General features: G+C 16.4%; 2 protein-coding genes across 2 annotated transcripts; one reads left to right on the forward strand and one right to left on the reverse strand.

Moving 5' to 3' along the window:
- Positions 1-536: 536 nt before the first annotated feature.
- Positions 537-5,533, reverse strand: PRELSG_0602900 (zinc finger protein, putative; the record flags this gene model as incomplete). Its single annotated transcript, XM_028675477.1, has 3 exons — positions 537-5,059; positions 5,207-5,299; positions 5,407-5,533. The coding sequence occupies 3 exons, from the start codon at positions 5,531-5,533 to the stop codon at positions 537-539; spliced, it is 4,743 nt and encodes a 1,580-aa protein (XP_028532062.1).
- Positions 5,534-12,568: 7,035 nt separating this feature from the next.
- PRELSG_0603000 (60S ribosomal protein L30e, putative) lies at positions 12,569-13,115 on the forward strand (the record flags this gene model as incomplete). The annotated part of the gene is made up of 2 exons (XM_028675478.1): positions 12,569-12,692; positions 12,913-13,115. The coding sequence occupies 2 exons, from the start codon at positions 12,569-12,571 to the stop codon at positions 13,113-13,115; spliced, it is 327 nt and encodes a 108-aa protein (XP_028532063.1).
- Between the last annotated feature and the right edge of the window lie 23 nt (positions 13,116-13,138).

Below are 13,138 nucleotides of genomic sequence, written 5' to 3' on the forward strand. Positions count from 1 at the left end.
GAAAAAAAATATTTATATATATTTATATGAACCTGTGATAAAAATATAGAAAATGATGTTATTTTAAATTAATAAAGTATTTATAAAACAATTTTTTTATTTTTTTTTTTCTTAATAAAAATTTAATATAAAAATGGGATAAATTTATACATGAAATTAATTTAAATTATTCAATATTATTATGTTTTTTTATATACAGTTGGGATAACAAAAAAAAAAAATTTAAAAAAAAAAAAATCATGTATATATATTTTTATGTAGACAATATTTTGAAAAACATTTCAGAAAAGTATCAATATTTTTTAATCATAAAAATATTAAAAAACAATAAAATACATTATTAATATATAAATAGTAATGAAAAATATATAATATATATATATATATATATATATATATATATATATATATATATATATATATTTACATATGTATAAATAGAAAAATAAAAATTTATAAATTATAAAAAAGTATTTGAAATAAAAAAATTATTAAAAAGAATTGTATGAAATGCTTGTTTATTTATATATATAAAATTATTCACTTTTATTTAAAAAATTAAAATTTATATCATTAGAAAATTTCATACAGTCACCTTCATCATTAACAAAAGATTTATTTTCAAAATGAACATTATAAAGGCATGAATTATTATTTAAAGCATTATTAGAAGACATATTATTTGCCATTAAATTACTAAAATCATTTTCTGCTCTTTTAGATATATCATAATTAAAAAAAGATGATGCATTATTTGTAGATATTTCAAAAAAATTATAATCATTTTTTAAAGAATCAAAAAAATTCAATGAATTTTTATTAGAATTATTATTATTATTTAAAAACATATCATTTTTTAAAAAATTTAATTTTGAATTATTATTATTAAAAATACTCGTTTTATTGCTTGAAGTATTTATTTGATCTGAATTATCAACTGCATCAATATTCATAATGGTTTCTATGCTATCAAAATTATCATCATTTAAATAATTTTTTTGATATAATTTATTATTGTTAAATATATTATCTATGTAACTATTTTCTTTATTCACTGTGTTATTATTATTGTTTGTTTCACTACCAGTATTGGTGTTATTAGATATACTAGTTTCAGCATTAATTCGAAATGAATTTAAAGCTCTTGTGCTAGAACTATTCAAATAATTATTTTCATTATTCATTTCCATATAATCCATTGATAAATTGTTTAAATTAAAATCATATATTTTTTCTTCACTTTCTTTTACACAATTAGGTTTATTATATACAATTTTAAAAATTGCTCTATTTTGTTTATTTTCTTGTGTAAGCGCATCTTGTTGCCTGTTTTGATTTTCTTCTAAATGTTCTTTGTCTTTGAAGTGTATAATATCATTCTCCTCATTTAAAGTATGCATATTTGCTTCTTTATTTAAATCAAAGTTTTCATTTAAATTGCCAAAATTACTAAATGAATTATTTTTAAAGATTTTTTTATCAATATAATTTGTAGTACTAATTATTTTATTTTTCGATATAGAATTTAGTTTAGGAAATTTATAATTATGTGAGTTGCTATCTTCTTTTCTATTTTTTATTAAATTGCAATCTTTTAAATCGTTTATTTCTTCGTACAATTTGCAATTCATGTTATTTGATAGTATCTTTTCATCATTATTATCATAAAAGAAATTATTTATTTGTTTTTCATTCATTTGATTATTATAAATATTATCATTATTATTGTTCTTAATGTTTTGATTATTGCTTCCATTTCTATTACTTTTATTACTATCATTAATATTATTATTATTATTATTACAACTATTCTTAATAGGATTAATGCTATTAATATCATTACTTTTACTATTATTTCTATTTTTAATATTATCTACTATGATATTGCTCGTATCTACTTCAATTTCTTTATTATAAACGTTTAAATTTTCCTCATTTTTAACAATTGATTCTTGTAATAAATTTATTAAGATGCTATTATTTGCATTTATATCTAATGCTGATAAATTAAAAGAATTCCTTGTTGAATTATCATTCATATTTTTTTTGCAATTATTTATAGCATCTATGACATCGTTAACATTAATAATGTTATTATTTTTTTTATTATTAATCCAACTTTTATTTTCAAACTTTTTTTTGTTTGATATATCACTAATATAATAATTATTGCTATTATTTTCGAAAAGTAAATTACATGAATTTCCTTTAATGATATTGTTATTTGTCACACAATTCTTGTTTATATTTTGTGAAATAAGCTTTTGTTGTTTCTCTTCATTAAAATTATCATAATGTTCCCTCTTTTCCATTCCATCATAATTTAAATTAACTCCTTGCTCGTAGTTTATAAAATCTTTATTCATATTAATGCTATTATCATCTTTTAAATTATTGTCATTATTATTCACAATAAAAGTATTGTTACTATTATTACTATTAATATTATTAGAAGTAGCAATATTAGTGTTATTTTTGCTATTATTGGAGTTTGTATAGTTATTATTATCATTATTTTCATTAATATTTGATTCATTATAGTCATTTTTTAAGTTTCTATGATTTCTTTTTTGCTCTTCTACATTATTACTTATATTTTTTTTATTGTTATCTATATTATTATAATTATTTATCTCATTGTTATCATCATATATATTGGAACATTTATCACCAATAATATTTATGTTATTTTCTTCTTTATCTACATAATCGTCTTTTTTTTTTTGAATCAAATTTTTTTTGTGCATCTTCGAATTGTCAATATATTTAAAAAATTCACTTGGATTGTTATTATTATTATTATGTGAACAATTTTTATATTCATTCAACTTTTCTAAATAAAATTCTTCAAAGTTTTTTAAAGTTGTTCCAATCATGTTATCACCTTTCAAAAAAAATTTTGAGTTTTCTATATTACTATCATTTTTTGAAACATTATAGCTAAAAATATTGTTTTTTTGTTTACTTTTTAATTCAGATGAATCATTAAATATTCCATTTTCAAATTGAGGATAATTAAAAATTGTCTCATTGGTCATTTTATTTAATCTATTAACATCTTCTTTTTCTGAATCTACATCATTTTTATCTTTTTCTTGTATTTTTTCTCCTTTTTTATCTATTTCTTCTTTTCTTTTCTTTAATTCTTCAGAAATTTCTTTCTGACTATTTCCTGCTTCTTTTTTTTCCTCATTTTTATTTTCTTCATCTAATTCATTTTGGTAAATACTCTTCTTTATGATCACTTTGTTATCATTATCTATAGTATCCATCCTATTTTCATCATTCATATTTTTAAAAGAGGTATTTCCACTAAAATTGTATTTTATCACATTTTCACAAGTTTCTCTTTTTTTATCTTGAACATTAATATTTTCTACACTACTATTACTTACATTTTCGACATAATTAAATTTTTCATTGAAAGAGTTTTTAATATTCATGTTCTCATTCAAATATGCATTAATATTCATTAGTTTATTTTTTTTCTTTTCATCATCCATTTTTAAATATCTTTCCATGTCCATTAATTTAGGAAGTAATGTTTTCATATCAAAATGATTGCCATTTAAAACAATATTTTCATAATAATTTATGCATTTATTTTTTTCTCTTTTATTTTTATTTAAATCAGTGCTCATATTTTCTAAGTTTGTGTTTTCTTTTACAATTTTTTTTAAGTCATTTACATTATTTGTATCATTTAAAAAACTAGAACTTCTATTTTCAGAATAGCCTATATTTTTTTTTTCATCATTTTTGTATAAATACTCTCCAAAATATTTTAAGGACTCATCAATATTGTAATAATTAAAATCAAGTTTATCCTGATTTATTTTATTTAATGGTTTTATATAATTATTTTCATTATTCGAATCATCGTTCTTTTCGTTCATACTATAATCATTGTAAACTAAATGAGTACTTCCATTTTTTTTATTTTTATTTAATATATCATTATTATGTATTATTGATGAAAATAAGTTGTTCCTACTTAAAGTGTTATCGTTATGTAAATTGGTATCCTTAGAAATATAATTATTTAAGATATAATCATTGTTTTTATTATTTAAATTATTTGAATTTGTGATTATTTGATTCAATTTATTAATACTTTTTTGATTTTTATTACAAGAGTTATAACTATTTAAATTATTTTCTATATTATTCATTACAACCTCATCACCTCTACTGGAAAAATTCATAGAGTAAGCATTACCTTTATTACTTTTCGCAATGTGATTTTTTAAAGTTGTTTCCACATTATCCAATTTTCTCATTAATTCATAATTTATGCTATCATTTATGGTACTGATATTATTTAAATTACTATTAGAACTGTTATTTTCCATTTGCTGAGGAGAATTAAAAGATAAAAAAGATTGCAAATTTAAAGAGGATACATTTTGATTAAAAGACTCATTTAAAATATTCCCATTAAGCGGGTTTTCAATATTATTTAATTTATTAATATTTCGAGTTAGTAAGTAATTTTTATTATTATTAATATTGTTATCCAATAGCAAACTATTATAATCATAAGATTGATCTTTATTCATGGTTATTGCACACAACTTTGTATTTTTTAAAGTTCGATTGTTCAATTGATTATCTTCTTTTTTTTCTTTTATGTATGATGTGTTTGGATTATCATTTAAAAAAGTATTGCAAGATGTTTGTTTAATTAAATTTGTTCTATTCATATTTTTTACAATGTTTTTTTTATTATTCGCCATAGCATTATATAAATTGTTTGAAAGAATGGAAGAATTAGAACTACTATCATTAATGTTTCTATTTAAATTCCATATTTCGTTTTTATTTTTATTCACAGTTTGTATTATTTCCTCATTTTCATTTCTTAAATCTACATATCCTTTCATTTTATTCAACATAGATGACTTTCCACTGTTTATCATATTTAAACAATTATTTAAATTTGACATACTGCTTTCTTCTTCATTGCTATTTTCCTCATTACCATAAAATTGAACCAATTTTGTATTTATATCATTTATAGAATGAGCAAATCTACATTGATTTCCTTTTATACAACGTCCTATTTTTAGAAAAAAGTTAAATATAAAGATAAAATAAAATGAATGATAATACGTTTAATAAAAATTAAATAGACACAATTATAAACAATGGAAATGCTAACAAACTTAAATAGTACAAACGAATATACGTGTATTATTATTTATACCTTCTCTGTGCAATTGGCAAATAGCTGGTTTCCCAACTTCTCTTAATTCATTAACAGAATGAGCATATATACAATTATGGTCAGTACATTTTCCTATAATTCATATAAAAAATATGTAACAAAATAAAAATATATATATGTATAAATCAAAAAATAGAATAAAAATATGTATGTTATTAACATATTAAAAAAAAAGTTACCTAGTATGTAGCTTTTACATAACTTTGTTTTTCTCATGTCAGGCTTAATTCTTAGTTCACTTATATCATGAGCAAATGTGCAATTTTCTCCTCTATCACATTTATTTATCAATGCATACTTACACATTTGAATTTTATATATTCTGAAAAAAAAAATAAAATGAAGAATATTTATAGATTTCTCATATAATAGTTACTAATATAGTTAGACTTATATAAAATAATGATTATAATTCTTATTTATTATATTATTTTTCTATTTTACTTGAATCTATGCATTTTATTCTTTAAAAATATATTTTAGATAAAAAAAAAAAAAAAATTAGATAAAATGAAACAAAAAATAAAAAAAAAAAATACTGAATTTTTTTTTTTTTTTTTGTTAAATTTATAAATTCATAAAAATATTAAAATATGTTACTTTTAAAAATATATGCATATTTATACAAAAATATATATCTACCAATCTTAAGGTGTAAAAAAAATTATATTTAAATATATAGGAAATATGTGTAAAAAAACAATTTAGAACAATAGCAATTCAAAAAAAATTTCTCTTATTATTGTTTATATTTTATTTAAAAATACAACAAAAATTATAAAGTATTATAAGAAAAAAAAAATAAAGATTAACAAGTTAAAATGAATAAAAAATTAAGAAAAAAAAAGAAAAATAGTATTTTTATAATGATACAATTATATAAAATTTGACATAACTCATGTTGTATTAATAAGGATACAAAAAATAACCATATATATAAATATAAAAAAATACAAATACTAATTTTTAATAAAAGAATGAAAATGTGAAATACGAATATTTGGAATATAATTTTTTATTTAAATACATGTATTTTTTTATATAATGATATTAAATTACTTTATTTTTAATAATGTTAATTTTACATGTATATATATATATATATATATATATATATATATATATATATATATATATATATATATGTATATAAAATCAAAAAAATTTTATTTTTTGTATTTGCATAATTTTTTTTCTATGTATTCTGAATAAATATTTCTTTTCTTTTTTCTACACAACTAATTTTTATAAGTTTTTGTTTATAATATTTCATAAATATTCTTTATTTGCATTACGGTTCATATATTTTCTCTTCATTTATATTGTATGTACAGGTCTTTTTTTTTTTTTTTGTTGATAATCAATGTTCTAATAACAATAAACATTATAATAAAAATATGTTATATAAATATATATATATATATCTATATATATATATAGATATATATATATATATATATATATATATGTACATAATAATAATTTCATAATATAGTAATTATAAAAATTCCTATTAACACCACTTAGATAAATTTTATTAAATAAATGTACAAAAATTTTATTCTTCAATTAAAAAATAAAAATATAAAAATTTTTATTCTTTGTACTATTATGTAAATATATTTTGAAAAATGTAAATACATATTAAAATATCTTCCTTTCGCACTTATATGTCTCTTTTTTTTTTTTTTTATATATATAACTAGATCATTGTTTAAATTTAGACATCCTTTATTATAATTTAACAACGATTAATTTTATATATATTATTTCTTTTAATTAAGAAGTATATTTTTTTTTAATAAATAGAAATAAAATGAATGTTCATAGTATCATCAATAAAAATACGTATATACTTGTTCTTCAATTAATCTATTTTTATAAATTTTTTTTTTTATAAATATATATTATGATTAAATAATATTTTAATTTTGCATGTTTATAACATATATTTTATAATTATATATAGGTGCATAAAAATAAAAATGAAAACAATGTTGCATTAATGATTGAACAAAATTAAAACAAATTAATCACATTTAAAGTAACAAAACAATAAAAAGAATAAAATATATTCATTCACAGCAATCAATATATACATATATATATACATATATATATATAAATATATATATATATGCATTCAACAAATGATAATTTATTAAATATAAATAGCAGGAATAATATTTTACCAAGTAAAATTAAATATGTGAAATCATATATGCATGAAGAAAATCAAAGGATAATAATATATATTTTTAAGCATTTTAAAAATTAATTAAATTAATGTTTTCTTTTTATATAAGAGACATATGCATGATGTATAATTATATATATTTATGTAATATACAAAAATGAACAATGGAAAATTATATATATATATATTTTCCACTCATGGAAAAAAATAGAAAAAACAAAAATTAATAGATGATATAAAATTAAATAAAGTTCATAAATTATATTCTTAAGAAAATATGTATTAAAGAAAAAAATAATAAATAGAAAATATAACAAATTTCATATAAAGAAATAGTTTCTTCAAAAAAATTCTAAAATTTTCTATATCTAATATATTTTTCCTTTTAATCAATTCATTTTTTTTTTTATTTATGTTTTATTTATATATATATATTTTAATTAAAATTTTTCACTTTTTAACAAAATAAATGGACATATATTTTTATATAGACGACTTATTTATACAATTTTTTATAAGGGAGATGAAAAACAGATAAATGTATTACATGAAAATTTTATCAAGAGGAAATGTATAACAAAGAAAAAAAATTAAATCATATATAAAAGGAAATATATAAAAATCATAATTATAAAACACATATAAAGATTTTTAATAGATTTAAAGTATTACGTATTATTTTATATATATATTAAAAGAAAAAATCATTCTTATTTATTTCATAATGTATCATCATATATATATATATATTTATCACATAATATAAAATTCTTTTTATTTTAATAAATAATAAATTATCATACATATATAAAAAACAAGGACTTAATGAAAATAAAAAAAAAAAATATCAAACAATCAAAGGCTTTTTATATCTCTCTTTTTTTTTTCTATTTTTCCTAAAAAAAATTGTAAATACATTATAAATTTATATTATTCTCTAAGAATTAATACAGAAATATTGAAAATAAAATAGAAAAAAAATACATGTATAAATAAAACTATCAATAAGTCAAGAAATATATATATTTTTTTTATGCAGAAGCATGTGTAATTAAGCTTTTATTATATATTTATATTCATAATAATAAAAAATAAATGCAGCAACTACTCGTGCATATAATTTTTATAAAGGTAATATACAGTTGTAATATATGGATTTTAATAGGTAAAAATTTATGCAAAATATGTTTGTATTAATGTAACTATTATCAATTTTCCTAAAAAATAAAAAAATATATTTTTTTTTTCATATAAACAGATGTATCATTATTTCTGAACTAAGTTTTAATGAAATTAAAAAAAAAAAAAAAATATACATTTTTGTTAATCAAAGTATTTATAATAAAAAGTAACTTAAAATTTTATCGTAATTAAAAAAAAAAAAAAATAATTAATATAAATAGGGAATACATATGAGAACACTTTAATAATAAAAAGGGCTTAAGATTGTATGTATGTTTATATATGTGCATACGTTAAATAATTAAAAACTAAAATATCATGGAATATTATTTTTCAATAGAAAGTGCTTTATGCCTTATGTCCCAGATCAAAAATAAAAGAATATAAATAAATTAATCAATATAAAAAAAAAAAAAATTTCCTTTTTTCATAAATAAATTATATTTTTAAAAATATTATTTTATTTTTTTTTTTTTTTAAACTTTATTTTTATAAAAAGCCCATTCTATTCATATCAAAGAATAAGCACATATTATTAAATAATAAAAAGTAGATAAAAAAAAGGTAAGAAAATTTTAAGATAAATATAAGGATTAAGAGTTATAAATTAATAATTAAAACTATTTTTTTTTTTTTTAGTAAAATAAAAAATTATAAAATATATTACATTGAAAAAGAATTAAAATATATCAAAAAATATATAGTTTTATACAAACATGTTCTTCTAAATTTGTTATTATACTATTAATAATATCTCTATTACTACAATAAAAATATTTCCTTTTAATTTTTATATATTTAAAGGAATACAAAAAAAAAAAAAATGCTACATGAAAATTTCTAATAATACAATACAAAATGCATATATAAAGAAGTAAAAAAAACATATATGCTAATTTTATATAAATATATAAAATGTATATATTTATACTTTACATAAATACATAAAAAAAAATAAATATTTTAAGATATTATATAAAAACAAACACATATATTGTAATAAATATAAACACATATATATGCTTATGAAAAGATGCAACGCATAAATAATATCTATTTTACGATTTTATAATTTCTTAAAAATAACATTTTAGGTTTTGTATTCTTTATAAAAATACAACTTATGAAGTACTTAAATAAATTCATTATAAAAGTAAAAAATTTAATCATATGTATTCTTTCATAATTAAGTTGTAATTTCTTATTTTATTAAAATAATAGCATAGAAAGTATTATATGAAGCAACAAAGCTCTAAATAGAAACAAAATAAAATATTTTAATATATGAACATAAAATAAAAAACAGGTAAATTAAAAATGCATGAAGTTTTCATTTAAAATATAATTTCAATTTTATAATTAAACTATTCTATTTTAATTATGTAATTCATAAAAACAAGACCTTCATTAAAGGATAAAGAAAAAATTTTATAAAAAGTAAAATAAGAAATATGTATATCATTTATTTAAAAAACAAAATTATGGATTTTTTTTTTTTTTTTTTTGTTATATATATTAGATAACATTTTTTATTTCTTTTTATTTTTTTTATTTTTAATCTTTTTATGCAACACAAAAAATCTTAATAAACGTATATATATTGTGAAATTTTTTTAAGAATAACTCGAAGTTTATTATAACTTTCTGTTTTTTTTCTTTTTTTTATCATTTTTTTTAATTTTTCAAAATAATAATTTACAAGTTCTTTAACAATTTAATAGAAAAAAAATAAAAAAGGAAAAAAAAGAGGAAAATAAATATTAGTGCATTATTTATTACCTAATCCTAGAATTATTAATGAGAGTTTTCTAACCTAATAAGCTTACATTTTTGGAATATTTTTTTTAAACCTTTTTATAATTTTTTGGTATTTTCTTTCTGTTAAAAAATGATAAAAAAAGAAAATAATTATAAATATTAAATTATCAAAAATAACTTTCTTTTATAATGAAAGTAACATTGTTTACTCCTAATTTTTTCTTTTCCACTATTTCTTTTTTAAAAGGAAAAAAAAAAAAAAAGAAACAAATAGTGCATGCACTTTTTAGAGTTTATATTTTTAAGATATATTAAATAGGAATTTTTCCATAATAAACTATTTTTTTTTTTTTTTGGAAAATATTTAAAATGTTTTTACCTAATTTCTTAAATGATGGGCTCATTAAAATAAGGTTCTTTATTATCCAATAATTCAGATTATAATTAAAATAATACATATATATTTATATATATTTCTTACATTATGTTTACTTGTAATAACATTTAATTAATATAAATAACAAAAATATTTGTATGCACATAAAGTGTATATAAATTATATAACTTAAAAATTCTTATAATAACAATTATTTAAGGACTTACAGTGGAAACAATATTACTTTATATATTTAATACAAAAAAAAAAAAAAAAAAAATATAATAATGCATATTTTTTAAATGTATTTTTTTAAATATATATATATAATGTAGTATTTTCATATAATCCCAGTAAATTTATAAGTTTTTGACTATGTTTATTTTTAACGTAATAGGTTTAAGTTAATATTTTAATCAATTAATAGTAGTGTAATGAAAATAACCTAAGATACATAATTGTACTTAATGCCTAATTTCAAATGAGCAAATATAAATTCCAATACGATATATATATTAGCACAAATATTTTTCCTTTATTTTATTTTTTATTTTTAAAGCATATGAAGGTATATATATAAAAATTTTTTTTTTTCTTAATTTGAAATGATGACTTTTTTTTTAAATTTTCTTTGTCCACTATATTCATATATGAACATATTTATTATATTGTAATTGTATCCTTAAACATATTTAAAAATTAAAAAAAAAATTAGCCAAAAATGATAAAAAGAAATGAAAATAAAAAAAACTTATGTTGCATTAATAGAAAGTATAAAAATATTATAAAATAAGATTTTAATTATGTAAAAATATTTAAAATAAAAAAATAAAAATATATTTATTAAAACAACTGATTTCGAAATAAAAAAAAAAAATAATTTTTTTCTATTAATTCAATGTCACGGTAAAATATAATGAGCGTAAATTTTCTTTATTAATTTTGAACATAAGAAAATTTTATGATAAAATTAATACTTTAAATTATTAAAATGTTATTTAAATTTTAATTTTTTCCATATTTGTATAGAAAATAATTTCACATATATATATATATTTTTATTTAAAATTTTTTAATTGAATATAATTTTTATCTTTTTCTTACGTGATATATATATTAAATTTAATTAAAGAAAAATTTAAACTTACACAAAAATAAGCATTTTAAGGGGTGACTCTTTTAAGTTTATTATTAATCCAAAAGTTAACATAAATTATTAATTTAATATATATAAAAGTTACTATTCCCAATTTCATTACTTTATAAAATACTTTTATAAATTATATTAATTTAAAAAGAAATACTTTTATTATTTTTTTTTAAGGAATTAAACTTTCAAAAAAAAAAGTCATATATGTATAATAAATAATTGGGTACATTATTTTATGAAAGGATATATAAAATTAAGATGCGTAATTTAATTTTTTTTATTTCAATTTGATTCTTTTATTTTAATTATTCAAACTTATTTCAAATATTTTATTTTATTCCATTTTATTTTTATTTCTTTTTCTCATTTATTTTTTTCATTTATTTTACTTTACATTTTTTTTTTTTCAGTAGAAGATTTTAAAAAAATATATAAAAAATATTTTTTTTTTTTTTTATATATAGAAAAATTAAAGATTTATAATTTGTTTGATATGCAAAAAATAAAATTTTTATAGTTCCTTTTAAGTATAATTATAATATAAACTATTTTAAAAAAGTATTTTTCATTTTTTTGAAAAAAAAATATATATAACATATATATATATATATATGTTTTTTTGTCATTTTTTATATTTTATTTGAAAAATATAAATTTTATTTTGATACATAAACAAAAATGGCCAAAAAAACAAAAAAGAGTGCAGGTGATAATATAAACTCAAAATTACAACTTGTTATGAAATCAGGGAAGTATCAATTTGGAAGAAAATCTTGTTTAAAAGCTTTAAGAACAGGAAAAGGTTTTTAAAAAAAAATTTTTAAAACAAATTTTATATATATTATATTTAAACATTAAATATATTTCATAAAAAACAATTTATCCAAAATAAGAATAAAAAAAAAAAATAAAATAAAACAAAAATATATATTTTTCTATTATTGTTTTATTCTCTACTTAATACAAATGGAAATTTTATGTATATATATCTTTATATATTTATATATATTTTTTTTTATTAGGAAAATTAGTAATAGTTAGTAGTAATTGTCCACCTATACAAAGAAGTGTAATTGAATACTATGCAATGCTTTCAAAATGCGGAGTTCATGATTATCATGGGGATAATAATGATTTAGGAACTGCTTGTGGAAAATTATTTAGAATTAGTTGTTTAGTTATAACAGATGTAGGTGATTCAGATATAATTAAAACAAATGAATAAAATTATACAACAAAAAAGAAAAA

Source organism: Plasmodium relictum (genome assembly GCF_900005765.1).
Source record: "Plasmodium relictum strain SGS1 genome assembly, chromosome: 6".
Taxonomy (NCBI): domain Eukaryota; phylum Apicomplexa; class Aconoidasida; order Haemosporida; family Plasmodiidae; genus Plasmodium; species Plasmodium relictum.